Source organism: Miniopterus natalensis, chromosome 4 (genome assembly GCF_054644295.1).
Source record: "Miniopterus natalensis isolate mMinNat1 chromosome 4, mMinNat1.hap1, whole genome shotgun sequence".
In the NCBI taxonomy this organism is placed as follows: domain Eukaryota; kingdom Metazoa; phylum Chordata; class Mammalia; order Chiroptera; family Miniopteridae; genus Miniopterus; species Miniopterus natalensis.
The window spans coordinates 71365543-71393353 of NC_142084.1; the positions used below are offsets into that span (position 1 = coordinate 71365543).

General features: G+C 52.4%; 2 protein-coding genes across 4 annotated transcripts; one reads left to right on the forward strand and one right to left on the reverse strand.

Moving 5' to 3' along the window:
• Positions 1 to 1479: 1479 nt before the first annotated feature.
• On the reverse strand, positions 1480 to 5912 carry NXNL1 (nucleoredoxin like 1). Its single transcript, XM_016209319.2, has 2 exons — positions 5587 to 5912; positions 1480 to 1798 (listed from the first exon to the last, which is right to left on the reverse strand). Exons 1-2 carry the CDS (start codon positions 5910 to 5912, stop codon positions 1480 to 1482), a joined length of 645 nt encoding a protein of 214 aa, XP_016064805.2.
• A 5452-nt stretch (positions 5913 to 11364) lies between these two features.
• On the forward strand, positions 11365 to 26757 carry SLC27A1 (solute carrier family 27 member 1). 3 transcript variants are annotated; one of them, XM_016209424.2, is made up of 14 exons: positions 11365 to 11528; positions 11768 to 11950; positions 13077 to 13244; positions 16681 to 17075; positions 17203 to 17364; positions 17464 to 17533; positions 18406 to 18497; positions 18569 to 18678; positions 21278 to 21487; positions 22580 to 22706; positions 22795 to 22932; positions 23004 to 23168; positions 23556 to 23702; positions 25329 to 26757. In XM_016209424.2, the coding sequence occupies exons 3-14, from the start codon at positions 13078 to 13080 to the stop codon at positions 25484 to 25486; spliced, it is 1941 nt and encodes a 646-aa protein (XP_016064910.2). In that variant the 5' UTR covers positions 11365 to 11528; positions 11768 to 11950; position 13077; the 3' UTR covers positions 25487 to 26757. The 3 variants fall into 3 exon arrangements, with proteins under 3 accessions (XP_016064910.2, XP_087672931.1, XP_087672930.1); XM_087816804.1 differs by lacking the exons at positions 11365 to 11528; positions 11768 to 11950 and adding an exon at positions 11967 to 12219; XM_087816805.1 differs by lacking the exons at positions 11365 to 11528; positions 11768 to 11950; positions 18569 to 18678 and adding an exon at positions 11966 to 12219 and having other exon boundaries at positions 21228 to 21487.
• The last annotated feature ends 1054 nt before the right edge of the window (positions 26758 to 27811 follow it).

Below are 27811 nucleotides of genomic sequence, written 5' to 3' on the forward strand. Positions count from 1 at the left end.
CAGGCCTCCCAGGCCCACAGCAGCACCGCCTCACCTTTTCTGGGTCTTGGGCTCAGGATAAGCGGTTTACATTCATTTACATATTTGGCTCCGCCTCCGAGAACTGGGCTCACCCTCCGGCCCTCAGGCGGCGCCAGAGGCAAAACCCGGAGAGGTTCGTGGGAGAAGATAGCTCCAGCCCTGGCTTCTTGGCTGATCTGCCAGATAGGACCTAGCTTTTGTGTCATTTTCCAGAAGGAAGAAAGGAGGCTTAGAGAGGGGAGGTGACTGTCCTAGTCACATAGCCAAGAAGTGGTTCCAGACTGAAGTTTTGATTTTTTATTTCTCTATTCTTTTGTGTATCCAGGAATTTTCAGGACCCCAGCATCCCATATAAACTATAAAGAATTGTTGTACTCTTGCATATTAAATATACGGACCACTCATTTTTTCCTTTCTATTGACTTTATTGGGGGTGACACTGCTTAACAAAATTATACGTGTTTCAGGTGCACAATTCCATAACATGGACAACTCATTTAATGTTAGATGGGCTGAGCATTCTCGGCACGATTATTCGACTTTATTTGCATTTTCCCATTTTAAAACCTCACCCAGGTTTTAAAAATAATTCTGGAGACCCGGACAGAAGGCTCAGACCGGGCCTCTGGAGGACCAGGACAGGGCCGGGCCCGCCCCCTTTTAGGTGAAGGTGTCTCACCTCGAGACCTCCTCCCGCCCAGGTCCCACCGTCGCCTGCCCGGTGTGAGCGGGAGAATAAAACAGACTCCTCCAGTTCCCGCCCTGGGCGTCAGGAAGGCTCTTCCCGGCCCTGGCCCGCCTGGCTAAGCAGTTAGAGCAGCGGCCCACGCACTTAAGGGTCGCGGGTTTGATTCGTAGTCAAGGGCACCTGCCTGGCCAAGGGCACCGCCTGGTGTGTGTAGGGCGCGTGTGGGAGGCAACCGATCGATGTGTCTCGCATCGATTCTCATTGTCTCTCTCTCTCCCCTCCCTCCCTTCCACTCTAAAAAAAAAATCAATCGAAAACGTGTCCTTCGGTGAGGATTAACAAAAAACAAAAAAAGAAAAAAGAAAAAAGAAAAAAGAAAGAAACACCCTTCCCACTCCCCCTACGGCCTTTCCCCGCCCTGGGGGATCCCAGGACCCCGCCTCCCAGCTCCGGTCTCTCGCTGGGGCGCACCTCCCGGCGGGAACTCAGAATGGTCCCCTCCCTGCCCCGCCCCGCCCCGCCCCGCCCCCTCCCCTCGGACCCGTGACGCTCTTTGATTACTCCGCACTAGTCAGCCCTCCACCTTGGGGGGCTCAGAATAGCCCCCGGCCCCACCCACCACCGGGTGAGAGGTGAGGGTGCACCAGAGACCTCCCCCCACCGTCCGTCCGTCTGCTCCTCTCCCACCAAGGGGTCAGAACAGCCCCCCCCCGCCTCCTCGGAGGTGTCATGACAGAGCCCCACTCTGGTCCTCCCGCCCCCTCACCCCGTCAGAACAGCTCCCCGGCCCGGCCCTCCGCCCCGGGATCGCCCCCTCCAGCCCGGCCTCGTGCGCCCCGCCCCGCCCAGTCCGCGCGGTACTTGCGGCGGCGCAGCGGCTCCGTGAGGCTGCGCGGCGCGGGGCCGTCCAGGTCCTCCGGCAGCAGGAAGCTGCGGTCCAGCACCTCGGCCGCCTCCTGCCAGTTGGCGAAGCAGGCGGGGCCCAGGCGCCGGATCTCGTCGGTCGCGTCGGGCGTGAGCACGTCCCCGCTCGGCTTGAGCACCACGACGACCGGCAGCCGCTCCACCGAGAACTGGCGTCCGAGGTCCCTGCGGGGCGGGCAGGTCAGTGACCCCGACCGGGAGCCCCACATCCCTCAACCCAGCACTTACTGAGCGCCTTCTGTGTGCACGGCCTGGGCTGGGCGCTGGGGAAGCTTCCAGCACCCCAGACTCGCTCCACCTCAGGGCCTTTGCACTGGTCTGTCTCCTCTATCTGGTGCACTCTCCCGTCCTCTGCCAACTGAGACCCAACCTCAAATCGCAACACCTACCTTTCGATCTGCTGCTGTTCAGTGCCTCTCAGAACCCAACACATTTCATAGTTTATTTCTCCATTTTCTCCCACAATAGAACGTAGCTTCACCGGGGCACCGATTTCTGTTTTTGTTCACTAGTGTCCCCATTGCCTGAAACTGGGACACAGAGTAGGTGCTCCGGAGATGTGTGGGATGAATGAATGAATATTGATAAATGCCATAAAGAAATCCGGATAAGGGGCTGGTGGTTAGGGAGGGCCTCTCCAAGGAGGTGACTTTTGAGCTGAGATCTGCAGGAGGAGGAGGGGGAGAACTGGGGGAAGGGTGTCCCAGGCAGAAAGCACAGCCCATGCAAAGACCCTGAGGTGGGAGGGAGTTTGAGGTGCTGACTTGATCACACAGTCCACAGGGTCATGATGAAGAGTTTAAATTTTCTTTTCAGTATGAGTAGGAAACCAGAGAAAGCTAGTGAGAAACCATCCACAGGCCCAGGAGATCCAGGACCAAACCCCCTATCTAGGCCAGAATCCCTCACAGTCATCTTGGAGTAAAGGGAGCTGCCAGACTAGGTCCATCATCCATGGTTCTTTTTTTTTTCTTTTTTTTTCCCCTCAAATTATGGTAGAAAGGTTATTTAGAAAGTTACCGAGGTGGTAGAAGTGAGCCAGTTGGGCTGCGTAGGCTCATGAAACAAGTTACAGAGGCAGAAGGGCCCTTGGAGCTTAGGAGAGAGAAAGGCAAGAAAAGGGGGAAGGGAAAGGTGCACCCACGGTTCTTCATTTCTACCCACTTGGTTCCTGGGTGGCCCTTTTCCAGCCTCCACACAAAGAACGTATGGTACCTGCAAAATTCCACAGGAGTATGTTGCCAGACTTTGCAAATAAAAATACAGGACACCCAGTTAAATTTGAATCTCATATAAACAAATAATTTTTAGTATAAGTATATCACATGTAATATGTGGGACAAACTTATACTAAAAAAGTATTCATAGTTTGTGTGAAATTTGTATTTTACTGGGCATCTTATATCTGGCAGTCCTGTGGGTGGGGGTGGAGAGTGCAAACTGGCTCACTTTCATTTTGTTGAGAGGATCGCCTCAAACAAGGTGAGCATTTGGCTGTGATGCCCTGGCAGCTGGCATTTCTGCCTTGGGGAGGGCAATGTTGCCAATTCTGGGAAAGAACCCCCTCAGCTGCAGAGGGCAGTGAGAGTGAGCCAATGTTAAAATGTTGATAATCTTGGGTGGAGAATGTTCTCTATGACCAGAAACTTCCAACTTGTGCAACAAAATGAATGAAATCAGAAAATGTTATGAAGCCTGCAACTCACTTTCAAATAGTTCAGCACAAATAAAGCAAATATGGCAAAATGTTAACAATGGCCAAGGGTTTCCTTCTATGCTTCTTCCAACTTTTTGGTATTTTTGAAATTTTCTGTAATAAAAAGTTGGGGTTTAAAAAGAATGAAAGGCTTAGTGAAGAAAAGGGAAAAGTTCTAAAATAGCCACAGACTAAAACATCACTTATTGGGCTACTCATTGTAAAGCTTGATTCCAACCACCTCTCCCTCAGCTCCATTGCACTCCGTGGCTCCCAGAGATGCTGAGGATCACATCCACATGCGTGAAGGTGGTATTTGGGCATTGCTCCACCTGGTACCTGCTGACTTCTCACACCTGGAATTACTTCTAGTTTGTGTTGTGCCCTCTGCCTAGAAACCCTCCCCTTTCCTCATACTCCGCCCTCCCAACCTCTCTGTCCTTAGAGGTCTCTCTTTAAAGCCACTTCCTTAAATGAGCACCCCCTGACCCCCAAATCTCAACAAGGTCTTCCCATTTTATCTCTACATGGCATTCTTCCTTTTCCTCCAGAACATTACTGCAGTTTGCTATTATATACTTGAGTCTTTGTTTCATGTCTGTCCCTCCACTAGGTTGTAAGCTCCCTGAGGGCTAGATGGACACAGATATGTGCACCCTGCGCTCTCTGCCCCTCAGTTCTCCATATATGGACTAGCTGCTCAACACCAGATTGAGCTCTATCGATAAACTAATACTATCCATCAAACTAAAAAGCTTCTGCACAGCAAAAGAAACCATCAAAATGAAAAGGGAACCCACTGTATGGGAGAACATATTCGCCAATGATACATCTGATAAGGGATTAATTTCCAAAAAATATAAATAACTCAACAAAAGGAAGACAAAAATCCAATTAAAACAATGAGCAAAGTGCCCAGCTTGTGTGGTTCTGTGGTTGAGCGTCAGCCCGTGAACTAGGAGGTCATGGGTTCAATTCCTGGTCAGGGCATATGCCTGGGTTGTAGGCTTGATCCCCAATAGGGGGCATGCAGGAGGCAGCCAATTGATGATTTTCTCATTGATGTTTCTATCTCTCCCTCTCCCTTCCTTTCTCTGAAATCAATAATAATAATAAAAAAACATATTTTAAAAAATGGTCAAAGGGCCTGAATAAACACTTCTTCAAAGAGGCCATGCAGGTGGCCAATAGACATATGAAAAAATGCTCAATTTCACTAATCATCAGAGAGATGCAAATTAAAACTACAATGAGGTATCATCTCACACCTGCCAAAATGGCACCATCAACAAACAAGTGCTGGCAAGGGTGTGGAGAAAGGGGAGCCCTAGTACACTGCTGGTGCAGCCACTATGGAAAACAGTATGGAGTTTCATCAAAAAATTAAAAATGGAACTGCCATTTGACCCAGTGATCCCAGTTCTGGGAATATATCCTGAGAATCCAAAACACCAATCAGGAAGAATATATACACCCCTTTGTTCATAGCAGCGTTATTTACAATAGCTAAGATCTGGAAACAGCCCACATGCCCATTAGTAGGTGAGTGGATAAAAAAGCTATGGTACATTTACACAATGCAAAACTATGCAGCTATAAGAAAGAAGGATCTCTTACCCTTTGCAACAGCATGGAAGGACCTGGAGAGTATTATGTTAAATGAAATAAGCCAGGCAGAGAAAGACAAATATCACCTGGTCTCACTTATATGTGAAATCTAATGAACAAAATAAACTGACTAACAGAATAGGCCCAGAAGTATGGAAACATGGAACAGAGCCCGGCCTGGCGTGGCTCAGCGGTTGAGCGTTGACCTAGGATCCAGGCGATAGGGGTTCGATTCCCGGTCAGGGCACATGCCCAGGTCATGGGCTTGATCAATGTACTCTCTCATCATTGATGTTTCTGTCTCTCTCTCTCTCCCTCTCCTTTCCTCTCTCTGAAATCAATAAAGATATATTAAAAAAACAAAAACCAAAAAACATGGAACAGACACATCTCAGAGGGGAGGGGGTGGGGGGAACTGGAAGAGATTAACCAAAGAATTTATATACATATGCATAGCCTATGGACACAGACAGTAGTGTGGTGAAGGCTTGGGGTGGGGTGGGGGCTAGGTGGAGGGGGGCAACGGGGGAAATTGTGGGACATCTGTAATACTGTCAACAGTAAAACAAAAACAAAAACACATACTTCACTCCCAGGAGAAACAGCCCCTCCTCCAGGAAGCCCTCCCTGACCTCCCCTCCCACCTCACCTCCTCAGGTCATCCTCGAAGGGCAGGAAGAGCCACTTCTTGGGCATGTCCCTGAGGAACAGGTTCTGCTCCTCCTCTGTGCTGTCCTGAGACACATACACCAAGGCCAGTTGAGCCGCCCGCAGCACATAGAACTCATCTGTAAGCTGAATGAAGAAGTCCCTGAGGAGTGGTGCAAAGGCCTGGCACTGGGGGCATGACCCAGCGCCGAAGAAGAGCAACACCAGTCGGTTGTCCAGCCTGCGGCTGAGCTCCACCTCTGTATCCAACTCGTCCTGGTCACTGTTGTTTCGGATCAGAACTCTACCAGAGAATAGGGAGGCCATGGCAGCCCTGGCTAAGGCCTGAAGAAAGGGTGCAGGGACTTTGTATGGCCCTGGGCCTGCTGGCTGGCTGCTATCCCAGGATTAGGAATCTTTAGGAGGTCAATTTAGAACCTCACTAATCTGCCTAAACCATGACCTGATTCTGACTTGATTCCGCAGAGCTTCCCAAGGCAGGAGGCAGCTTCCCTTGGGCCCCTTCTCAAGGGGTACCTGCGGCTGATGCACAGGACAACTTTCCAACCAACTGAGCCACACCGCCTAGGCCCCATGTCTCATTCTTGAGCATCCCCCAAACTGAATCCTTTGAGTCCCTTAACACAAGGAAGCCAATGTAGCACAGGGGTTGACAAACCTTTTTTGTAAAGGTCCAGGTAATAAATATTTTTAGCTTTGTGGGATATACAGTCTCTGTTGCAACTTTAAATTCTGCCACTGTCATGCAAAGCAGCTCTAGACAATATGGAAATGAATTTGTGTGTCTGGGTTCCAATAAAATGCTATTTATGGATGCCGAAATTTGAACTTCATAGAATTGTCATGTGTAATGAAATATTAGTCTTTTGACTTTTTTCAACCATTCAGAAATGTAAAAACCATTCTTAGCTCGTGGCAAGCTGGGTTTGGTCTGTAAGCTGTGGTTTGCAGACTCCTTTTCTAGCCTATTGGGTGAGAGGCCACAAAGAACTAGATGCCCAGCCAACAACCAGCACCACCTGCCACACATGTCATCCTCTAGCCCAGCCACCCAAAGAATATTGCAGAGTGACTGAGTCCAGTGAGATGAGCAGAGGGACTGACCACCCAAGCAACCCATGGTATCCTGAGAAGTGTATTGAGGAAGGTTAATAAGAAGCTAGGAAATTCCTTGGCAAGTGGAATGAGGGAAACTGAAACATATAGCCAAACAAGGCCGAGCAATTAATAGCCAGCTAATAAATCACAAGATCTTATCTTCTCTAAACAAGGACACTTAGGAGCAAGTGGTTTATATTTCTCCTCCCCAACCAGAGAATGAGTATTTTAAATCACCCTAGACAGATAGATAACAGAGACCCAGATGGTGCCATTAGTGCCAGCCAAACCCCAGAATGGATGAAGTTGGGGATAATAACAAAAAACACACAATTAGACTCAGACAAATCCAAGATAAAAGTAAAGCAGTGGCCCTAGCCAATTTGGCTCAGAGGTTAGAGCATCAGTCCCTGGACTGAAGGGTCTTGGGTTAGATTCAGAGGCTTGGTCAAGGGCATGTACCTTGGTTGCAGGCTCCATCCCTGGCCCCACTCGGGGCATGTGCTGGAGGCAACCACTCCATGTGTCTGTCTGTCTGTCTGTCTCTTCCTTCCACTCTGAAAAGCAATGGGGAAAAATATCCTCAGGTGAGGGTATAAAAAAACCAGTAAAGCAGTGAAGCTGACTAGAGAATGATCCCAGACTCCCCTATAGGCTCATTTTGATGTATCAGCATATTAAAGGATACACCTGGGAAGCTGTTGAATATTCTGTTGAGACTCTCCCCTGAGACTTCCCTTAAAACTCCTACCTTTAGAAAACAGATAAAGCCAGGCCAGTGTGGCTCAGCGGTTGAGCAATGACCTATGATCCAGGAGATCATGGTTCTATTCCTGGTCAGGGCACATGCCCAGGTAGGCTGGATCCCCAGTGAGGATCTCTCATCAATGATGTTTCTCTCTCTCTCTCTCTCTCTCTCTCTCTCTCTCTCTCTCTCTCTCTCTCTCTCTCTCTCTCTCTCCCCCTCTCTCCCTCTCTCCCTCTCCCTCTCCCTCTCCCTCTCCCTCTCCCTCTCCCTCTCCCTCTCCCTCTCCCTCTCCCTCTCCCTCTCCCTCTCCCTTCCTCTCTCTGAAATCAGTAGACATATTTAAAAAAAGAAAACAGATAAAAACCCTTGAGACAAAGGATGCCAGTGCACACTCTCCCTGAGCTCACCTATGCCCTCCCTTTCTTCCTCAGGTGTGTATCTTTGCTTTTTTATTCCTAATCCCTAAGGATTTCCATGAGACTTGCAACCAGGGAAGCAGTGGGCAGCAGCAACTCATCCCAGGCTAACTCCCTGAACTTGTCTCCAAGGGCCCTCCTTTTGCCTCTGTAACTTGTTTTCTGAGCCCATGCAGCTCAGTGTGGCTCACTTTTGTTACTGTGGCTTCCTTTCCTGAGTCTAGGCAGCTCAGTTTAGGCTGACTCCTGTTGCTGTGATCTTGCTTCTTCTATCTTAAGCCCTTACTTTGCTTCACTGTCCCCAGCTTTAGTAAATGTAATCTCAAAATCACCTGAACTCGAGTCGTACAGTCCTGGTCCCTTTCTGGTAACAGCATGAAGCCACTGAGTTTGGGGCAGTTTGTTATGTAGCAGTAGCTAACAGGTGTTCTACCTGTTCTAGAGGATTTTTCAGGGCCTAGGAAAATGTGGGAGATTGAAAGAAACTTATTATTGGCTTTAAACAATAAAAAAAAACAACACAAAATCCTCATTGCCAAGAGTTTAATTCACGTCAAGGCTTCATGAATGGGTCCCTTCCAGATGTGTCTGTGAACTCTGAGAAAAAACATCTACTAAGAAGGGCTCCTGGTGGCTACCTGGGCTCAAATAAAAAACAAACAGAGCCTAGCCCTGGCTGGTGTGGCTCAGTAGTTAGAGCATTGACCTGTGCACCAAAGGGTCTCGGGTTTGATTCTCAGTCAAGGGCAGTTACCTGGTTGCAAGTTTGATCCCTGCCCCTGTCTCTCTCCCCCTCCCTTCCTCCCTTCCACCTCTCTAAAATCAATGGAGAAAATATCCTTGTGTGAGGATTAACAAACACACACACACACACACACACACCCCAGTGAAATAATAATTTAAAAACCCCTCTTAATTTAGTTATAAGCAAATCTTGATTAAAAGCATTTTGAAATTAACAGGGTGTTAATTTTCACATATGACATATGGCCTGGAAATTTTGTCCATTAAATCAGAAGTCCATTAAATAGAGGCCTTAAAAATCAAGGGTTTACTGTACTTTGTTATGGCAGACCCAGGAAAGTCATACCTCTACTGTGGTGGGCACTTGACTATGGCAGAGAAATTGCTCACTCTTACACAGTGCTTATATTCTACTTATAGTGAAATACCCATGCTATGATCTTTCAGTATTTTATTTCAATTTATGTTTCATTTTTCTCCTTCCAGAAAGTTTGAAGAACTTTTGCTGTGGCCTGCAGGCCCCTGTGGTCGCCCCAGGGAGGGAGATGTCCATCAGGCTGTGCCCCCACACTTAGTGTGTGCCTGGCCCCTTCATTCTCCAAATAAGAACCTCCTTGACTGTCAGCCTTTGTGCAGTGGGTAGGCAATTAATGTTTCATTTACAGCACTTCAGGAGTCAGTGTTACTACCCAGAGGGTAAGCAAGATAGAGGGGAGAGGTGACTCACCCAAGGCTACCCAGCCAGAGGTCAGAGCCTGGTTTGGCCCTCCTCAGTTTCCCTTTCTGTGAAATAGGGATAGGGCTGTTTTTCTCCTCCCCTCCCCTCCCCCTCCATTTCTCTTTTCAATCCTCACCCCACGTAGGTTGCCTCCTGTATGAGCTCTGACAACCTCTGTATGTGCTGTGACCCAGAATCAAACCCTTAACCTTTGGTGTACTGGACTAGCTCCAGCCATCTGAACTGCCAGGGCAGGGCTGTTTCTTTTTTTAAATCCTTACCCGAGGACATTTTTAAACTATTTTTTCCCACTGCTTTTCAGAGAGAGTGAAAGGGAGAGAGAGAGAGAAACATCGATGTGAGAGAAATATTGATTGGTTGGTTGGTTGCCTCCCACACGCACAGGGAGGAGGAGCAGGGATGGAGCCTGCAACTGAGGTATGTGCCCTTGGCACAGAATCAAACCCCAGACTCTTCAGTCGGCAGGCCGATGCTCTAACCACTGAGCCAAACCGGCTAGGGCCAGGCTGTTTCTTAATTGCTCATCTGGAATCCCTCTGTAAGGTTGTGTGAAGTAAGGTTGTGTGAAAATAAGGGGGAAACCTCACTAAAATGGAGTGGGGGGCCAGCAGGGGGCACTCTCACACAGTACTGCTCCATGTCAGTTAGGGGTGGTATTGTAAATTACAGGCCCTCAGCAGAAAGGAAAGTACCTTCCCTCAACCCCAGTTACTCAGCCAGCCAACAAAAGACTGTCATTTCCCTGAACTCTCGTTTTTCTCCAATGGACTTGCTCTCAAAGCAACCCTTCCCAACTTCGTCCTTTTTCTCTGTAAAATAACATTCCTTTCCTTGGTTGTGCAACTTTACTGTGGCTACTGCTAAAGCGTGCTTGTCCTGAATTGAAATTCTTTGCAGTTCCCTATTTTTACTGGTAAAAAGCTGTTTAAAGTCAACATGTTTTGGAATTGGGAATTTTTTCTATCTAAGGAAGGGAACTGAGAGTGACAGCTGCCACGTGTTGCGTGATGTCACTGGGGTGTGGGGCAGCCCTTATGTAAAGGGATAAATAAGGAATAAACAGGGATAAAAAGGGATAAGTGCACTGAAAACAGCCTGGGTCACTGCTGGAGTTCTGTCGCCACCTTAAGTCATCGGAGGAGGAGGAGGAGGAGGAGGAGGAGGAGGAGGAGGAGGAGGAGGAGGAGGAGGAGGAGGAGGAGGAGGAGGAGGAGGAGGAGGGAACAAAGAGGGAAGGAGAGGAGGAAGAGGAGGAGGGAAAGCAGGAAGGCGGGAGAGAGAGAAGAGGAGGGGTAGGGAGGAGGAGAGATGGAAGGAGTAGAAGGGGAAGGAGGAGTGGGTGGGGGAAGGAGGGAAGTAGGGGAAGAAGAGCAGAGGGAAGAGGCGGGAAGGGGGAGGGGAGGAAGAAACAAGGGGAGGAGAATGAAGAAGGAAGGAGGGAGGGAGGAAGGGGGTGGAGGAAGAGGGAAAAAGGGGCAAAAAGAGGAAGGGGTAGAGAAGTTTAGGGAAGTAGGAAAGGGGGGGAGGAGGGAGGGCAAGCTCTCTGCCCACATTTGTGAACGAGTGAATCTCAACTGCGAGCTGGCGTGACAGTCCCAGGGCTCAGTTTTTTGCCTCTAAAATGTGGGTAATCACAATAGTGCTATCTGGCAGGATAGGAGTGCAGCTGTAGTTACTGGTCATTGCTGACTCCACTGACCCCTGGTCAAGAAAGTAGTGTGCCGGTGGCTGGCTCTGCGCCTGTCCTCCGGATCTTCCTCCTCCGCCCCATTCCACCCAGCCCGGGAGGCGACCGGGAACAAATGACAGCAGGGGGGCGGCGGTGAGCGCCTGCCAAGCCTTGTCCTCCAAATGGCTCTGGGAGCAGGCTCAGGCCACCTTCCAAGGATTGCACTGGGAAGGTCTGCCAAGCAGGGAAGAAAACAAGCAGGGGAGGGGTGGGCAGGAGGGCAGAGGAGGGGGAGCTTGGAGAGGAGGAGAGGGCAGAAGCCCTCATGGGCACAGAGCCGGAAAGCAAGACCCGGGAGTCTGAGAAAACAGAGGCCTCCGGAGGATCCACCAGCTGGGACTAGGTTTGGGGTTTTCTATCTTGACCTGGTTAGTTGTGCCTGCCTGCCTCCTGCCTGAGCTTCTGGGAGCCCACGAGGGAGCAGCCAGGCTCTTGTGAACAGCTGCAGGTCAGCCAGGAAACAGGGCGGTGGGCAGCCAGGCCGGCGCTGGCCCCGCCTGATCTGGAGGGTGCTTTGGGGCCTCTGGGTGAGCATTTAGGACCTTGGGGTGCCAATAAAGGACTCCTGTGGGAGGGTAGGGATCTGGATAGTGTTCTCCCTAGGCTCCTGGGGTGTTAATATTGAGATTTAACTGACAAGATTTTGGGATACAGTTTTGGAATTAGCCGGGTTCTTGTATCTTTCAGACTAAGGTGCGGTTTGGATATAGAAACTTCTGGGACTCCTGGTGTGAATTTACGACTCCCAAGGTCCCTGGAATGTGTGTTTAAGATCGAAGAAGCTTTGGGACTTGTATTTAGAACAAGCTGGGGCAAAAGCCCTGTACAGGCAGGCCCCAAGTGTGAACCGGGACTTCCCACGTCTGCGGGGTAGGAATCCTGGATAACATGGGGGCGGGGGGGCCTCGAGCGCCCGGAGGCCACGCCCCTCGACTGCGGACGCACGTGTTTGCTAAACGCCTGGCGTCCGGCGGGCGGAGCTTGGTTGTCCTGGAGACAGCGGGCGCCTTAGCTGGGCCGTTCTAGCCCCAGGGTCTCGTTAGCAGTTGCTTCTCTGGCCCGGGGGCCCTCTTTATGGTTGTGGCCTTCTGACAGGGGCGGGCCTCGGCTCTGCGGCCAAGGAGCTTTTAGCCACACAGGTCAGGAGGGGGTTTTTGGGTGGGACTGGGAGGGCCGGTTGGGAGGGGCCTAGGGTGCTGTAGGTGGGCCGGAGTGAGTCCGGAGGGTGGCGACAAGGCCAGAGCGTGGGGGCGGGGCTGGTAGCCAGGGTGGAACCTGAGGCTGGAATGCGGGCCAGGTCCAGGACTGAGGACGGGGTCTGGTCCCTAGTGTACCGGGGCTTGTGCTTACGGTCGGGGCCAGAGGCCTAACGTGGGGCGGGGCCCAATGAGTGGCGAGGTGGTAGAGGCGGAACCTTCAGGAAAACCCAGCACTTGTGGCTGTACAGGTTGGGTACTGGAAATGGGGGTGAATCCTGGGACCGAGCACAGCAGCTAGGTCCTGGATTGGGGGCGGGGCCTGGTCAAGTGACTGGGAAAGGCCTGGGTCTGTGGTATGGACACGGTGGGCCCAGGCTTTAGGGCTAAGTCGTGAGAGTGGAGCTTGGGTCTGGAGTCCCACAACTAGGTCGAAGCATTGGGCCGGGCTTGACAGTGACTGAGAGAGGAAGAGCTGTGTGTGGGGCACGACCGGCACTGTGTGCTAATAGTTGGCAGAGAAGTGTGAGTCGGGCTAGAAGCAAGGAGGCCTGTGCCCAACATGGGTCGTGACGGAACCCTGGCCCGGGGGTGGAGTCTGTCCGGGATGTGGCCAGTCCGCGACATAGGGGCGGCTCTGGTTTGGAGCAGGTGGGCTTGAGGAGGGGGTGGGGCTGGGCCCGTAGCCTGTGGCCTGGGCTCGCCCTTGGGGGCCGGGCCCGGAGTCTGGGGGCGAGGCCTGCCTGGCCTTGGGGCGGAGCTCGAGCAGCCAGCGGCCTCAGCGCTCTTCGCCCCCCCAGGATGAGGGCTCCTGGTGCGGGCTCGGCCTCAGTGGCTTCGCTGGTTCTGCTATGGCTGCTGGGGCTGCCGTGGACCTGGAGCGCAGCGGCGGCGCTTTGCGTGTACGTGGGCGGCGGCGGCTGGCGTTTCCTGCGCATCGTCTGCAAGACCGCGAGGCGGGATCTGTTGTGAGTGCAACCCCGGCCTTGTCCCCAGCCATGCTCCCTGGGGGCAAACAGTAGAGTGCTGGAGGGGGGCCGTGGGGACGCCCTGAGGGTTTGGGGGGAGGGGCTTGGGTGCGGGCGGGGCTACGAGTGGGCAGGGGCCTGAAAAAGTGATGGGCTGAGAAATGAAGGGACTTGCAAGGGGTGGCTTGAGGGTCTCTGGAGGGACATGAGTACATTTCAAGATTCTTGAGATCACATGGGAGACCTCAGGGGGCTTGAGAGCAACTTGGGGGTCTGTGGACAGCTGGTAGGAGTTCCAGAGAACTGGGACTGATTGTGAGGCTGTGGGTGTTTTGAGGTCTCTGAGGGCCCCTTAGGGACTCTGGTAGGTCCCTGGGGCCTCACAGGGGCAACAGAGTGGTCTCTGGGGGCTGCCCAGACTGACTAGACACTTTGGGTCTATTTAGGGCTTTTGGGGGAGGAATGAAAGGGCTTCTGGGGGCATCTGTAAAGGACTTACTAAGTCTTTGAAGGGTGTGTGCCTCCTCTGGGCTATTTACAGGTTTCTCTGTGGCCAAGTACTGTTTGAGAGTCTGGGCTCTGTGAGGGACTTTGGGGGTTGTTCAGGGTCTGTGGAGAGGTTGCTGTGTATTCTGAGGCTTGTCTGGTGGTCTCTGGAGACTGGATCTCTGGGAAAGGGATTCTGGTGTCCTGTGCAGGCATCCTTGGAAGATCTCTGAGGTGTCTCTGAGGGGCTTGCTGAAAGAAGCTGTTGGAGTCTTCTTGGCTTGATGCCTTCACAGGTACCCTGTCCTCTTGGGAACCTGGGGAGCCCAAATGGAGCCTTGGCCCTGGCCTCCACTCAGGGTTGCACACACAGGAGCATGGCTGGCAGGCCCTCTGTACCTCCTTGGGCTTGTTAAATCTCCCGTTCCACTCCATGGAGCCAGGGTATCTGTGCCTGGCCCTGTCTTCCCTGGGGACAGGGAAGGAGCGGGGTCTACTCAGTCCTTGAAACAGGGCTTGACACACTTCTATAGGAGACAGCCTCACATATGGCCCCACCTCCTGGTCTTCATACTCTTATCTGATCCCCTCCCTTTGAGTGTGGGCTGGACCTAGTGACTCACTTCTATTGAATGGAACACAGTAGAAGTGATAGGATATTAATTCTGAAATTAGGTAATGAAAAAGACTGTGGCTTCCTTGTTGAGTGCCTTCTCTTGGGCCACTCCCTGTAGGAGAATCTGGCTGCCACATGTGAGGCAGCCCTTTGGAAAGACCCACATAAATGAACTTGGAAGTGAATCCTCTCCTAGTAAAACCTTGAGATGAGCACAGCCCCAGGTGATACCTTGATTATAGTCTCAGGAGAGACCCCAAGCCAGACCACCTGCTAAGCCACTCCAGGATTCCTGACCACAGGAACTGTGAGATAATGTTTGTTGTTTCCATTGGTAATTTGGGGGGTAATTTGTTATGCAGCAGTAACTAATGCAGCTTGTATAACCCCCTCCATGCACCAGGCCTTGTTCTAATTCTTTCTCTCAGCCCTGTAAGGAAGAAATACTTATGAACCCTATTTTACAGGTTGGTAAACCAAGGCACAGAGAGGTGATTACATTTGCCCAGGAACACATAGCCAGGGAGCAGCAGGACTTTGGAGTCCATGTTCTTAGCTGCTGTGCTGTGCTGGGGGTGGTGGTGGGAGCTGCATTTAGACCCTGGGTTCAGAAAATATTTAAGCACCCTGTCTCAGTTCTTCCAACTCCTCTTGTAACTGTGGCATGAAATCTGACCACGTTTAACCTTGTTGGTTTCTTCCTGCCCCGGGTAAAAACAGGAGGCAGCACAAGGAACAGAGGGATGAGAAGAGGTCTTGGGAAGGACCCAGAAGTGGAGAGTAGCCTCTTTGTCCCCAGGGTGGGGATGGCTTGGGCTGCTGCCCAGGCATGTGGCTGGAGCTGAGCACTGATGTCCACTGTTTGCCTGTGTGGGTGTGCTTCAGGGAGCCTGGGGACTAGGGCAGGATGGACTGGTTACAGGCTGAGAGGGTATGGACCCGGCCTTGAGTGCTTACACCTTGAGTGCTTAAGTAATCTGATTGTGACTGGCCACAGCCTCAGTTCCTGTTTCTTACTGTGTCGTCTGTGGACGGGGAGTCCCTATGCAGGGGCTGCTTCCTATGGTTCCAAACCTCGCTGATGACCCTCTCCCCATGGCTGTTACACTAGTACCACCTTATGGAGTTCTTCAGATGCTCTATAGTACCACCTTATGGAGTTCTTCAGGTGCTCTATCAGGGAAGCTCTAAGAGGAGAGCTGGGCACACAGTAGGTGCTCAGATGTGTTGCTGCTGATTTCCATCAGCCAACGGTGGGTTTCTTGGTAGCTATGTAAGCTGGTGGTTAGTAGATTGGTGGCCAGAGTCAGTGTGTCTAGCTGGACTTTGGCTCTGCCCCCTGCTGGCCCTTGGATCATGACCCTTTGAGTCCCAGTTCCTTCATCTCTAAGAGTAGTCTTTGTACAATGCCTCTCCTTCAAGAACCTGAATTGATTAGCTGCTGTGTGCGCCATGGGCACTTGGCCTGCCTCTGTGGCCAGCCTGAGGAGGAGCTTAGGGACCCTGCCAGGGGAGCTGGTTCTTGGTTATTTTGTCCCTTACTCTCTGTGACCTCAGACGTGTTAATTTACCTCTCTGAGCTCTCAGCTCATTCATCATCTGACATATGGGGATCTTAGGACCCTACTTTGGAAGGTGGCCATAAAGTTAGCACAGTGCTCATCATATAGTAGTTCCTGTGAGCTAAAGCAAATTTTGTTTACTTAAAACAAAAAAAGTTCATTTCTCCCTCATCTGACAGCCTGGCATCCTTGGTGGCTGCTCACCTCCACACAGTCATTCAGGGCCCTGGTTATTTCCTCTTGGGGTCCTGCTGTCCCTTGGGGCCTCTGATCCCCTCGATCCCCTCATATCCACTAGCAGGTTAGGAAGGGGAAGTGAGACACACCTGCTTCAAATGTGCATTGAGTTGGGTCCCCCCTATCTCACCAATATGTCTCTTGGTCCAGCTCATGCCTCGACCCCAGGGTCTGGTTGGGGCAGGTGGAGCATGAGCAGTCCAGCTCAGTGTGCTTGGGACGTCCCAGAGGACTAGCCCTCGGCTCCTTCAGGATCACTGAGAAAGCTGGGTGGAGGAAGACAGGGTGACTTTGATCTATACTGCATGGCCTGGCCACCTTTGAGAATCTACTTTTTTCTGGGCTGGTTGGTAGGTGGACCTTAGTTCCTGAGAAACCCACCAACCAAAGGGTCCTCCTTGAAGCCTCGCTGATCTCAGGGGTACAGGGACCTTTTCCTCCACTTTCTTCAGCTGTGGACACTGAGGCTTGGGGTGGTCTCCTGGAGGCCTGGCCAGGTACCCAGTAATGCCATCCCCTCCGTCCTCCTGCCCAGTGGCCTCTCTGTGCTGATCCGAGTGCGCCTGGAACTGTGGCGGCACCAGCGAGCCTGCCACACCATCCCAGGGATCTTCCAGGCAGTGGCACGGCAGCAGCCTGACCGGCTGGCCCTGGTGGATGCAGGCAGCGGCGTGTGCTGGACCTTTGCGCAGCTGGACGCCTACTCCAATGCTGTGGCCAACGTCTTCCATCAGCTGGGCCTTGCGCCAGGTGATGTGGTGGCCATCTTCCTGGAGGGCCGGCCTGAGTTTGTGGGGTTGTGGCTGGGCCTGGCCAAGGCGGGCGTGGAGGCTGCTCTGCTCAATGTCAACCTGCGGCGCGAGCCCCTTGCCTTCTGCTTGGGCACTTCGGGCGCTAAGGCCCTCATCTTCGGAGGGGAGCTGGCAGCAGGTGAGGCTGGTATGGGCATTGTCGTGGGCAGGGGCCTGTGGGTGCTCAGGGCAGGGAGACAGTTCATTCCAGACCTTGGGAGGGGCCTGCCCATCCTTGACCATGACACATCTGTTTTGGGCTGCAGTGGTGGCTGAGGTGAGCGGACAGCTGGGGAAGAGTCTGCTCAAGTTCTGCTCTGGAGACTTGGGTCCTGAGGGCATCTGCCCAGACACCCAGCTCCTAGACCCACTGCTGAAGGAGGCATCCACGGCTCCCCTGGCCCAGTCTCCTGGGAAGGGCATGGATGGTGAGTCCAGGGTGGGGCCTCTCTCCCCTGCCAATGCCCACTCTGTCCCCTCATCCCACCTTCACAGCACCTGGTCCCCAACACCCTCATCTCCTGCAGATCGACTCTTCTATATCTACACGTCGGGGACCACGGGGCTACCCAAGGCTGCCATTGTCGTGCACAGCAGGTGAGGGGTTCATGGCGCCCCCAGCCCAGAGGATGACTGCAGGTCATCTCTACAGCCTGATTCCCCAACCCCAGCTGCTGTTGGGGTCTGTGGGTATCTTGATCCCAACCCCATAAAACCCATCTCAGGATGTAGTGCTGCCCTATTCCTGGTGCTCTGGGGCTTCTCATTGCCTCACCTCTTCCCCACATCCAGCCTATCAGCAGGGCCTGTCCCCTTAATATGCCCACTTTTTTCCACACCCCCCCCCCACTCCACCCAGTCCCGCTTTGGCCTCCTGCTGCCCCCACTCCTGTCCCTGAAGACTCTGCTCCCCTCGGTGGCCACAGGAGGGTTTAAAATCTTGATTCAGACCTCTACTGTGCCAAACTTCCCTATATCTGCCTTGGCCTTGAAAATAAAACCCGCATTCATGTGTGGGGCCCTTCCACTTCTCTGATGTGTTCTTCCTTTCTATCCCTTGCTGTCTTCTTGGCCCCTCACAGTTCCTTAATCTGGCTGGGCTCCTCTGGCCTCAGGGACTTTACAGGTGCTACGCCCACTGTCTGGTTACCCTTCCCTAGCTCGCCCCCTCAGCTCCTTGCCACGCCTCAGCTAATGTGTCACCTCTTCAGACAGGATCCCCCACCGGCCATGGCTGTGCCACCTTCAGTTCCTCTCTGTCCCTTCGCCCTACTATATTCCTCAGGGCATGCAGCACCAAGGACGGTTCTTTATTTGCTGCATGTACTTTTCCTGCCAGTCTGTAAGCCCCCTGGGAACTGGGCTGATTTGGCCTGGGTACCTGCTGTGTCCCCCATTCCCAGCACACTCCCCCCCTCCCATACCCTGGGGGATGAAGGTCCCAGCCCCTGCACTCCCTGCCCCCACAGGTACTACCGCATCGCAGCCTTTGGCCACCATGCTTACAGTATGCGGGAGTCAGATGTACTTTACGACTGCCTGCCCCTGTATCACTCCGCAGGTACCACGGGGTGCTTCGGCTGGGGGCAGGGCGGGAGACTAGGGACCCCTCACTAAGCTTGCCTTGTGCAGGAAACATCATGGGTGTGGGACAGTGTCTCATCTACGGGTTGACCGTCGTCCTCCGCAAGAAGTTCTCAGCTAGCCGCTTCTGGGATGACTGCGTCAAGCACAACTGCACGGTCAGGCCCCGCCCCCTCCCATGGGCCCTCCATTATGGGCCACTCTCCCATCCTCTCTCCAGGGCTCCTGATGGGGGCAGAAGGGTGACCAGTGTTTCTTTGAGCATGTGCTTGATGTCCAGCCCAGGGCTAAAGCTTCCACGCATAAACTCATTGGAGCCTTATAACTGCTTGGGAGTGGGTAAAGGCATCACACCCGTTTTGCAGATGGGGAAACAAGCTTGTAATGCAGTTGCGATTGGGCTTAGGTTGTCTGAGCTCCCTAAGGCTCTACCTCCCTGTGCCTTTGCCCGCTCCCCTTCCTTCCTGGGTCTTCTCTGCAGGTGGCTGCATGGAAATGAGAGCAGCAGGTACATTCACCACCCTGGGCTGTTTAAGGCCACAAGGCGTGGGGCTTCCAAGTGGGGTGAGAGTGAGGCAGAGGTGGAGGGTATCTGCTGTTCCTGATAGCAGACGGGGCTAAGACACATCCCTACCTCTCCTTTCCCCTTCTTGAGGAGGATTTCAGCCCTGTGATGGGGGTGGAAATATAGGAGCTAGCACCTTTCTCCAAGAGGAAGGAGGGGCAGGTGGGGAGAGAATGGTACTGGCAAATTGGCAGGTGCCACCGCACTGTGGACAGGTGGGGCCCAGAGAGGTTCAGCCACTTTCTCAGGTCACAAAGCCGGGCAGGGGCTTTGGGCATGGTATCCTGGGGGACCACTTAGGGCAATGACTCTACTCTTCTCTGCTTTTGAAGATTTATGTTCTGCTTAGGGAAAATCTTGGGGGAAATTGCTAATCTGAATCTTGAAATGCAGACAGTCTGGATTTTTAACTTAATTATTGAGGGTTGCAAATGCTTATAAATGTGGACAGGAATGTGTAGGGGATTCTCGAACACTTGTCACTGGCTCCAGGTGCCATCAGCTGCCTTTCCACTCCCACCCAAATCCCTCCTTCTGCATCATAGTGAAGCCACCCAGACAACAACATGCTTCCTGCATAGATGTTTCAGTAAAACCTCTGAAAGGTGACTGTTTTTTAAAATTGAGGTGAAATTCACATAACATAAAATTAGCTACTTTAAAGTGAACAATTCATTGTCTAGTACATTCACAATGATGTACAACCATCACCTCTATCTAGTTCCAGAACATTTTTATCACCCCAAAATGAAAATCTATCCCCATTAGCTGTCACTCCCCATCCCCCTCTCTGAGCCCCTGGCAACCGCTAATCTGCTTTCTGTTTCTGTGGATTTGCCTGTTCTGGAAATTTCCTGTAAGTGGAATCATATACTGTGTGGCTGTTTGTGTCTGGTGAGGACTGTTTTTAAAACAAAAGATTTAAAAGCAGAGTCTCAAAGGGATGTCTGAATACCCATGTTCATAGCAGCATTATTCATAATAGCTAAACATGGAAGCAACCCAAGTGTCCATTGGTGGATGAATGGAGAAGCAGATGTGGTCCATCCACACAATAGAATATTTTTGAGCCGTAAAAAGGAAGGGAATTCTGATGCATGCTACAGTGTGGATGAACCTTAAGGACGTTATGCTGAGTGAATAAGCCAGACACAAGGAGACAAATAGTGTTGACTCCACTTATATGGAATCCGTAGAGAGGTCAGATTCACAGAGACAGTTAGTAGAATAGTGGGTGCCAGGAGCTGGGGGAGGGACGTGAGGAGTTAGTGCTTAATGGGGACAAAGTTTTAGTTTAGGAAGATGAGAAATTTCTGGAGATGAATGGTGGGATGATTGTTCAACAGTGTGAATGTACTTAATGCCACTGAACTGTTCACTTAAAAATGGTTAAGCCTGGCTGGTGTGGCCCAGTTAGTTGAGCATGATTCCATGCACCAAGAGGTCGCAGGTTTGATTCTCGGTCAGGGCACATGCCCTGGTTATGGGCTCTGTCCCCAGTAGGGGGTGTGCAGGAGGCAGCTGATTGATGCCTCTCTCTCATCGATGTTTCTTTCCCTTCCTCTCTCTAAAATCAATAAAAACATATTTTAAAAAAAGAAAAAATGGTTAAGATGTGCCTTTGTCTCTCCACATCTACTGGGGTGTGCAGATGGTGTACAAAATCATTCTGATGCCGGGGTGTTGTAGCTGGGAGTCTCACGTTGATGATCAGCTCCCAGCTCCTGTCCAGATGGCCCCTGTGGGGGGCGTCAATGAGAAGGTGACTTGGAGGGCAGCTGGGTGGAGCTCGGCTACTGTAATTCTGAGAGGCAGTGTAGAGCACATGCCTGACAGTGGTCCCATCTGAGGGGCAGCGCTGTGGGCAGCTTGGGCTCAGCTGGCCAGGCTCTGGGGAACAGAGTAGAGCACATGCGCTCTGGGCTGAGGTTGCCCTGTGGGCATCAATGCTGAGGCTTGCCTCCCTGGCCTTTGTGAAGCACATGAGGTGTCCCCAGGAAGTGTCATGGGAATAGAGAGACCATGAAGGGACCTTGATGAGGAACAAAATGCATCTATTTGTATAGAAGGCATATTTCAGGCCCCTTGCTAGGACTGAGCTTTCTCCCCACAGTCATTAACCTTAGGGCTGTTCTGTTCTAGTGCCCAGGGTCTGGGGTGTCAGGCTCCATGGCCCACTCCCTCTCTGCCAGGTGGTCCAGTACATCGGGGAGATCTGCCGCTACCTGTTGAAGCAGCCAGTGCGGGAGGCAGAGGGGCAGCACCAGGTGCGCCTGGCCGTGGGCAATGGGCTGCGGCCTGCCATCTGGGAGGAGTTCACTGAGCGCTTCCGTGTGCGCCAGATCGGCGAGTTCTATGGGGCCACCGAGTGCAACTGTAGCATCGCCAACATGGATGGGAAGGTGAGCATGGCAGGATGTCTGGCACAAGTCTGGGTTTGGGAATCACTGCAGCCCAGAGTGCAAGGGTGGGTTAGGGGGGCTCCTGGGCCACCCCCTGCATGCGGGGACCCTCTTCTAGTATGCACAGTTATATAACTGTCACCCCTGAGTTTAAGTCTATGGAGTGGCTGTGTGTGCCAGGCAAGTGCCTCAGCTTTTAGGAGCCTCAGTTTCTACCTGGGGAGGTGGCAGGAAGAGCAGGGCCCAGGGGCCCCAAGGAAGGAGGTTGAGGTACTGATCCTCTCCTATTGGACAAGTCTCTCAGGCTCCTAGGGCCTCATTTTTTCCCTTCTGTAAAAGGGGTTAACAGCTGTTTGGGTGTGTTCTGCTCACCAGACATCGAGAGCTCAGTGCAGCACCCCTCACTGGCAGCTCTCTGTAAACAGATGCTTTCATGATAAGCAATTATCTCCTTTATGCCCTTGCTCCCTCTCCCTTCTCAATCCCCTTCTCCTCAAGGCCCAGAACAGATGAGAGTAATAAGAAAGCAAGCACTGTGGCAGGAATTCTTCTGACTCACTGGCTGGTGGGGCCCCAGCACCCGAGAACAAGGCCTGGCCCCCACTGTGCATATCTGTTGAGTGGACATCCCCAGGTGCCACTGTGGCCTCACTAGCCCAGGTTGCTATTGTAACAAACATAACCAACAGTTTGTAGCAGCACAAACCTATTAGACAGGCATTTCTGCTCATAGGACTGATCCACGCAAGGTGACATTCTGTGGGCAGTAAGCAGAAGCTCTGCCAGTGCCCCCACATGGGTCCAGGGTCACTCCAGGTGCCCACTTCTGCCAGTGTAGAGGGTTTTATGGACCAGAAAGTGGCAGGCCAGCAGGTCTTCTCCTGTGACTAAGGGAGACTGAGAAGGTGAGAGGAGGAGTACTGGGAGAATACTTTACTTAACACCCCCCTTTTTCTGATCACCCAAGGTCACAGAGCTGGGGTGACACTGGGGGTGCTATTCCAGGTCTTGGAGCAGGAAAGGCAATGTGTTATGGGGGAGGACACTGTGCCACCCTGGGGCTCCTTGCCAACTCAGTTCTCCTTATCCCAGGTGGGCTCCTGTGGCTTCAACAGCCGCATCCTGCCCCATGTGTACCCTATTCGGCTGGTGAAGGTCAATGAGGACACCATGGAACTACTGAGGGATGCCCAGGGTCTCTGTATCCCATGCCAGGCAGGTTAGTGGGGTCCTCACTCAGTCCTCTGGGAGCTGGGGTCCCTACCCTCTGCCCTCTTAGTGTAACCTGTGTGTGGCCACTTCACCAGGGGAGCCCGGCCTCCTCGTGGGCCAGATCAACCAGCGGGACCCATTGCGTCGCTTCGATGGCTACATCAGCGAGAGCGCCACCAGCAAGAAGATTGCCCACAGCGTCTTCTGCAAGGGCGACAGTGCCTACCTCTCAGGTGTGCACACCCTGGGGGCTGGCTGTGGGGATGGTGGCTGTCATCTCACCTGCCCCTCCCCTCTCTGCCAGGTGATGTGCTGGTGATGGATGAGCTGGGCTACATGTACTTTCGGGACCGCAGTGGGGACACCTTCCGCTGGCGTGGGGAAAACGTCTCCACCACCGAGGTGGAGGGTGTGCTGAGCCGCCTGCTGGGCCAGACAGATGTGGCTGTGTATGGGGTGGCTGTGCCAGGCAAGCTGGGGCTGTGGGGGTGGACCTAGGGTATGGCATCCCCAGGGGAGCCCGGCCAGGAGGAGCTTAGAGGTACAGGTGCCCTTGGGCAGTGCACATCCTGGGCAACTGCACACAACAGCCCGGGTGGGTGCCACTGGAACTGGAGTCACTCCTCATTTGTGATTTGAGCCTCAGTTTCCTCATCTAGAAAATGGGATCATGAAAGTGACTTTGGCTCAGGGTTGCAGGAGTGTAGCAGGAGCTCAATAAAATGTTTTCTGCATTGGCCAGTGTTAGTCCAGGTGGAAGGGACTGGAGATAAGAGGCCAGGGGCTGCTGTTTTAGGGTGTATTTGGTCCTATGGTGGGCGAAGGATGGTGTTCTCAACTGAGCCTCTGTTTCTAGGAGTAGAAGGCAAAGCAGGCATGGCAGCCATTGCAGACCCCCATGGCCAGCTGAGCCTTAATGCACTGTACCAGGAGCTACAGAAGGTGCTAGCACCCTATGCCCGGCCCATCTTCCTGCGCCTCCTGCACCAGGTGGACACCACAGGTTCGCTCTACCTCCCCACCCCCTTATTTGTCCTAGTTCAGGCCCTCGGGCCAAATCTGACATAATGGTTCACAGCCAGCTGGCATTATGGGCTTGTGTAGGACCCTTCTCTTATTTTATTTACAAATTTATTTCCATTCCTCACTCCCAAACCCACTAGACATCCTGCAATTTTCAGTATGTCTCTTCATTTTCTCCATTTTTCTGATGGAAGTTTGAGCAAATCATCTCATACCTCTGATCTTTCTAGGATCCTTTGCCCATCTTTGTATTGCCTCACTCTCTTTTTCTTTTTGATTTGTGAGAGTTCCTCATAATGGTCTGGATATTAATTCCTTAGCAATTTCAGACATTGTGAGTCTTTTCTCCTTGGGAGTCTAATTGTGAACTTTGTTCACTGTAGCTTTCGTTGAAAAGAAACCCTTAGTTTTGTCACATACTTATCCTTTTTTTGTTAATCCTCACCTGAGGATATTTCTTCCATTGATTTTTAGAGAGAGAGGGAGGGAGGGAGGGAGGAAAGGAGGGAGGGGGAGAGAGAGAGAGAAACATCGATGTGAGAGAGAGAGAGACATTGATTGGTTGCCTCCTGCCCTTGCCCCAACCAGGGCCAGGGGTGGAACCTGCAACCCAGGTACGTGTCCTTGACCCTAAATTAAACCCGAGACCCTTTGATGTGAAGGCTGATACTCTAAGCACTGAGCAACACCAGCCAGGGCCATACTTATCCTTTTAAAAAATCTTTTGGTTTGTGCTTTTGAATTTTTGTTTCAAAAAAACAGAACTTACCAACTCTAGAGCATGTAGGTATTCTCCCTTGCATTTTTAAAAATATATTTTTTATTGATTTCAGAGAGAGGAAGGGGGAGAGAGAGAGATAGAAACATCAATGATGAGAGTCATTGATCAGCTGCCTCCTGCTACGCCCCCTACTGGGGATTGAGCCCGAAACCTGGGCATGTGCGCTGACCGGGAATGGGGAATGGAACCGTGACTGCCTGGTTCATAGGTAGATGCTCAACCACTGAGCAACACCGGCTGGCCCTCTCTTGCTTTTTAATACTAACCCTAACCCTTATCTTTTACAAAACCCTTCTTTAATTGTCCACTGCAGGGAGTGCAAACTTTTCCTTAAACCCTGGGTAGTAAATATTTTCAGTTTTGCTGGCCCTACAAGCTCTGCCCCAATAACTCAGGTCTGCCTTGTAGTACTACAAAAGCAGACTACACAGTGTGTAAATGAATGGGTGTGGCTTTGTGCCAATAAAACTTAATTTACAGAACAGGTGGTGGGCTGAATTTGGCCCTTGGGCTTTAAGTTGCTGACCCCAGACCTATTATGTGACAGACCTCAGCCTTATGGGGGGTGGATAGGTAACAAGGCAGGGAGTACACAGTTTCAGGCAGTGATGAGAGTGGTCAGAGAGGCCTCCCTCAGAGAAGGGGGCATAAAGTTGGGACCTGAAGGACAAGGGGGAATTGGGCAGGCAAAATGGGGAAGAATGTTCCCAGCTGAGAGGAGAGCATATGCAAAAGCCTGGAGACATGGGAGAGGATGGTGAGTTGGGGGCTCCTGAAAGCCCCCTGCCTCGTACCTACCCCCCACTTCCACCTGCATCCCCTCAGGCACCTTCAAGATCCAGAAGACACGTCTGCAGCGTGAAGGCTTTGACCCATGCCAGATCTCAGACCGGCTCTTCTTCCTGGACCTGAAGCAGGGACACTACCTGCCCCTGGACCAGGGTGTCTACACCCAAATCTGCTCAGGCTCCTTCTCCCTTTGAAATTCCTCCTTTGCTGACCAGAGACTCCCGGTCAGGCCCCTCAAGCCAGGTGGGCTGGAGCCAGACAGCTCTGGCCTCTCCTGGGGCTAAGAAACTGCACCCCCCCCAGGAGGAACCCGAGTCTCTCCCCTGCCCTCATTCTCTTCTGCCTGGTCCCCTGAGCTGTCTCCTTGCCCCTCTCACCTGTCTTCTGCTTGTGTGTCTGTGTGTGTCTTCTCTCTGCTTCCTGGCTTTGGCCTCCCTGCTGTCCCCATCTGCCCTCACTCACCTTTTCCCTCTTTTCCTCCACCTCTCCCCTCTCCCCTCCTCTGTTCTCCTGTGAAGTGCAGAGCAGACATTTCCTGGGAGCTGCAGTTTGGTTGGGGCCTCCGTCCGTCATCCCTGCTGGGTCTTAGACCCAGACCAGGGCCTTCCCACTTCACCTCTCATCTGTGCCTTAAGGAGCCCATCCAATCCAGTCCTCCTGAGGCTGCTGGGTTCCGAGATGTTGTAGCCCTTTGCGAAATCCAGGCAGGCCCTCCGCCTTACCTGCCAAATGGAGGAGCCAGGGTGGTCTGCTTTCCCCACTCAGTACAGGGAGCATCAGCAAGGGACTTCTAGGTTAGCTGGAAATCGCTTCTAGGCCGGGCTAGTTACCTTTTGCACTTCCCATCCCTGGTGGGTCTCCCCTGCCCTGCCTGCCTTTCCTGATGCCCTGGAAGCTTCCAGAATTGACTGTGACCATTTGGATGTTGCCCCTACCCGATCCCCCTGTTCAGGCATCTCTACGGAGCTCCTGCTGAAAGGACCTTGAAGATTGTGTTGAGTGGCTGCTTGGCCTACCACTCAGACACTCACCCTGGCAGAGGCCCCTTGGGTGTCCCCACCCAGTGTAGCTGCTGTGGGACCCACGGGAGTGGCAGCAGTCGGGTGGGGTGAGGTCTGCCATTGGTGGCATCTAAGATGGCCTCAGCGGTTCCAGTCATTGAATGTCCTCACTGGCCTTGCTAGTGACAGCCTGGACTCTGTGTTGGTGGTGACATCCTAAATAATCCAGCCGGGACTGCTTGGATATCCCCATTGCCTTCCTTGGTGGCTCATCCTGTACTGTTTTTGGGGTCTGGCCACTCTGACTGCCTGTCAGTTCCTCCGACAGCACCATCCAGCACCTAGAACAAAATACGGTAGGGCCAATAGCGAATGACCCTGCATTGTTCTGCATGGGCCTTTCCAAGCACCAAGGTTTTGTTTCCTAGTTGAGTTTATGAAATAAACCTGCAGAATATCCAGTGCCTGATGGGAGCCCAGTTGTTCACTGTCCACATGGCACACAGATCCCTTTCTGAGTCTCAGAAGACAGGATCTTCACTGGGGGAACATGCTGCACCAGACACAAGCAAAGCAAACTTTGCCTTTTCTTGTTGCTCTCTGTTGCCTGTTCTTATACCTGCAAGGCCTCTGGGAAGAGGAGGACTCGGATTAGCATTCTTGCAGCTTCCCTGTTGCCTCTGGGGCCTCACAAAGCCCTTACTGGCCTCAGTGGTCCTAGGGAAGTGTTGGCTAATCTGCCTGTGGGTTCCAACAGCTGCATGAGATGGCCCAGAACAGAGGGTGTGCCTTAACATGTCTTGCTGCCCCAGGAAGGGTGCCCCTCTGTGTATGGGGCCAGCAGGTGTGGCTGTAGCTCTAGGTGAGAGCTGCTGGAATATTAACCCAGGACATCAAGCTTCAGAGTCTAAACTCTCAACTTCTACCTTCTTCTGCCCCCTCTCCAGTATTAGTGTCTGTCTCATCTTGCCTCCAGAAGACAGAGGAAGAAATATTTGTGAGAACTGAGCACTGTCTGGGTGGGGGCACTGAGTGGGTGATCCTGGGGTGTATCGGGGGATGGACAAGGCCTTGGCTGGGTCAAGGCTAGATGAACCATCAGTGTGTGGGGCAGGTCCTTGGATGCCCACAGTTTGCAGGTAGAGGGAGGCAAGGTAGAGCCCTCCCAAGATACCCAGTGAGGGTGGGAGAAGGGTCTGCTGCCAATGGGCATGGGGCACCCCTAGTGTACTGACAAGCAAGTGCATCCTGCTTTGGACGTCATGACCACCTCTGTGTCATCATGGTCCCCCTTGTACAGATGAGGAAACTGAGGCTCGGGGAGGGGAATGAAGTGATTGCCAGGGTCTCCTGTTGAGAAAGTGGCCCGGTAGGGACCTTGGAGAGTTCCCAAAGCCTGTGACTCTTCTGCAGAAAATGAAATACCCTCTGAGATGGTGATAAAAATCCTGATGACAAATCAGGCTGTATGTTGTTTTAATTCAGACTTTATTAGGGCAGTTCTCATTTTACAGAAAA

Excerpts from the sequence above, each read along its gene's own strand:
- NXNL1 (XM_016209319.2), bottom strand. The coding sequence starts at position 5,912 with ATGGCCTCCCTATTCTCTGGTAGAGTTCTGATCCGAAACAACAGTGAC. Across the intron at positions 1,799-5,586 it reads TTCGAGGATGACCTGAGGAG|GGACCTCGGACGCCAGTTCT; the intron begins GTGAGGTGGGAG and ends CCCGCCCCGCAG.
- SLC27A1 (XM_016209424.2), top strand. The coding sequence starts at position 13,078 with ATGAGGGCTCCTGGTGCGGGCTCGGCCTCAGTGGCTTCGCTGGTTCTG. Across the intron at positions 17,076-17,202 it reads CGGAGGGGAGCTGGCAGCAG|TGGTGGCTGAGGTGAGCGGA; the intron begins GTGAGGCTGGTA and ends TTTGGGCTGCAG. Across the intron at positions 23,703-25,328 it reads GCACCAGGTGGACACCACAG|GCACCTTCAAGATCCAGAAG; the intron begins GTTCGCTCTACC and ends GCATCCCCTCAG.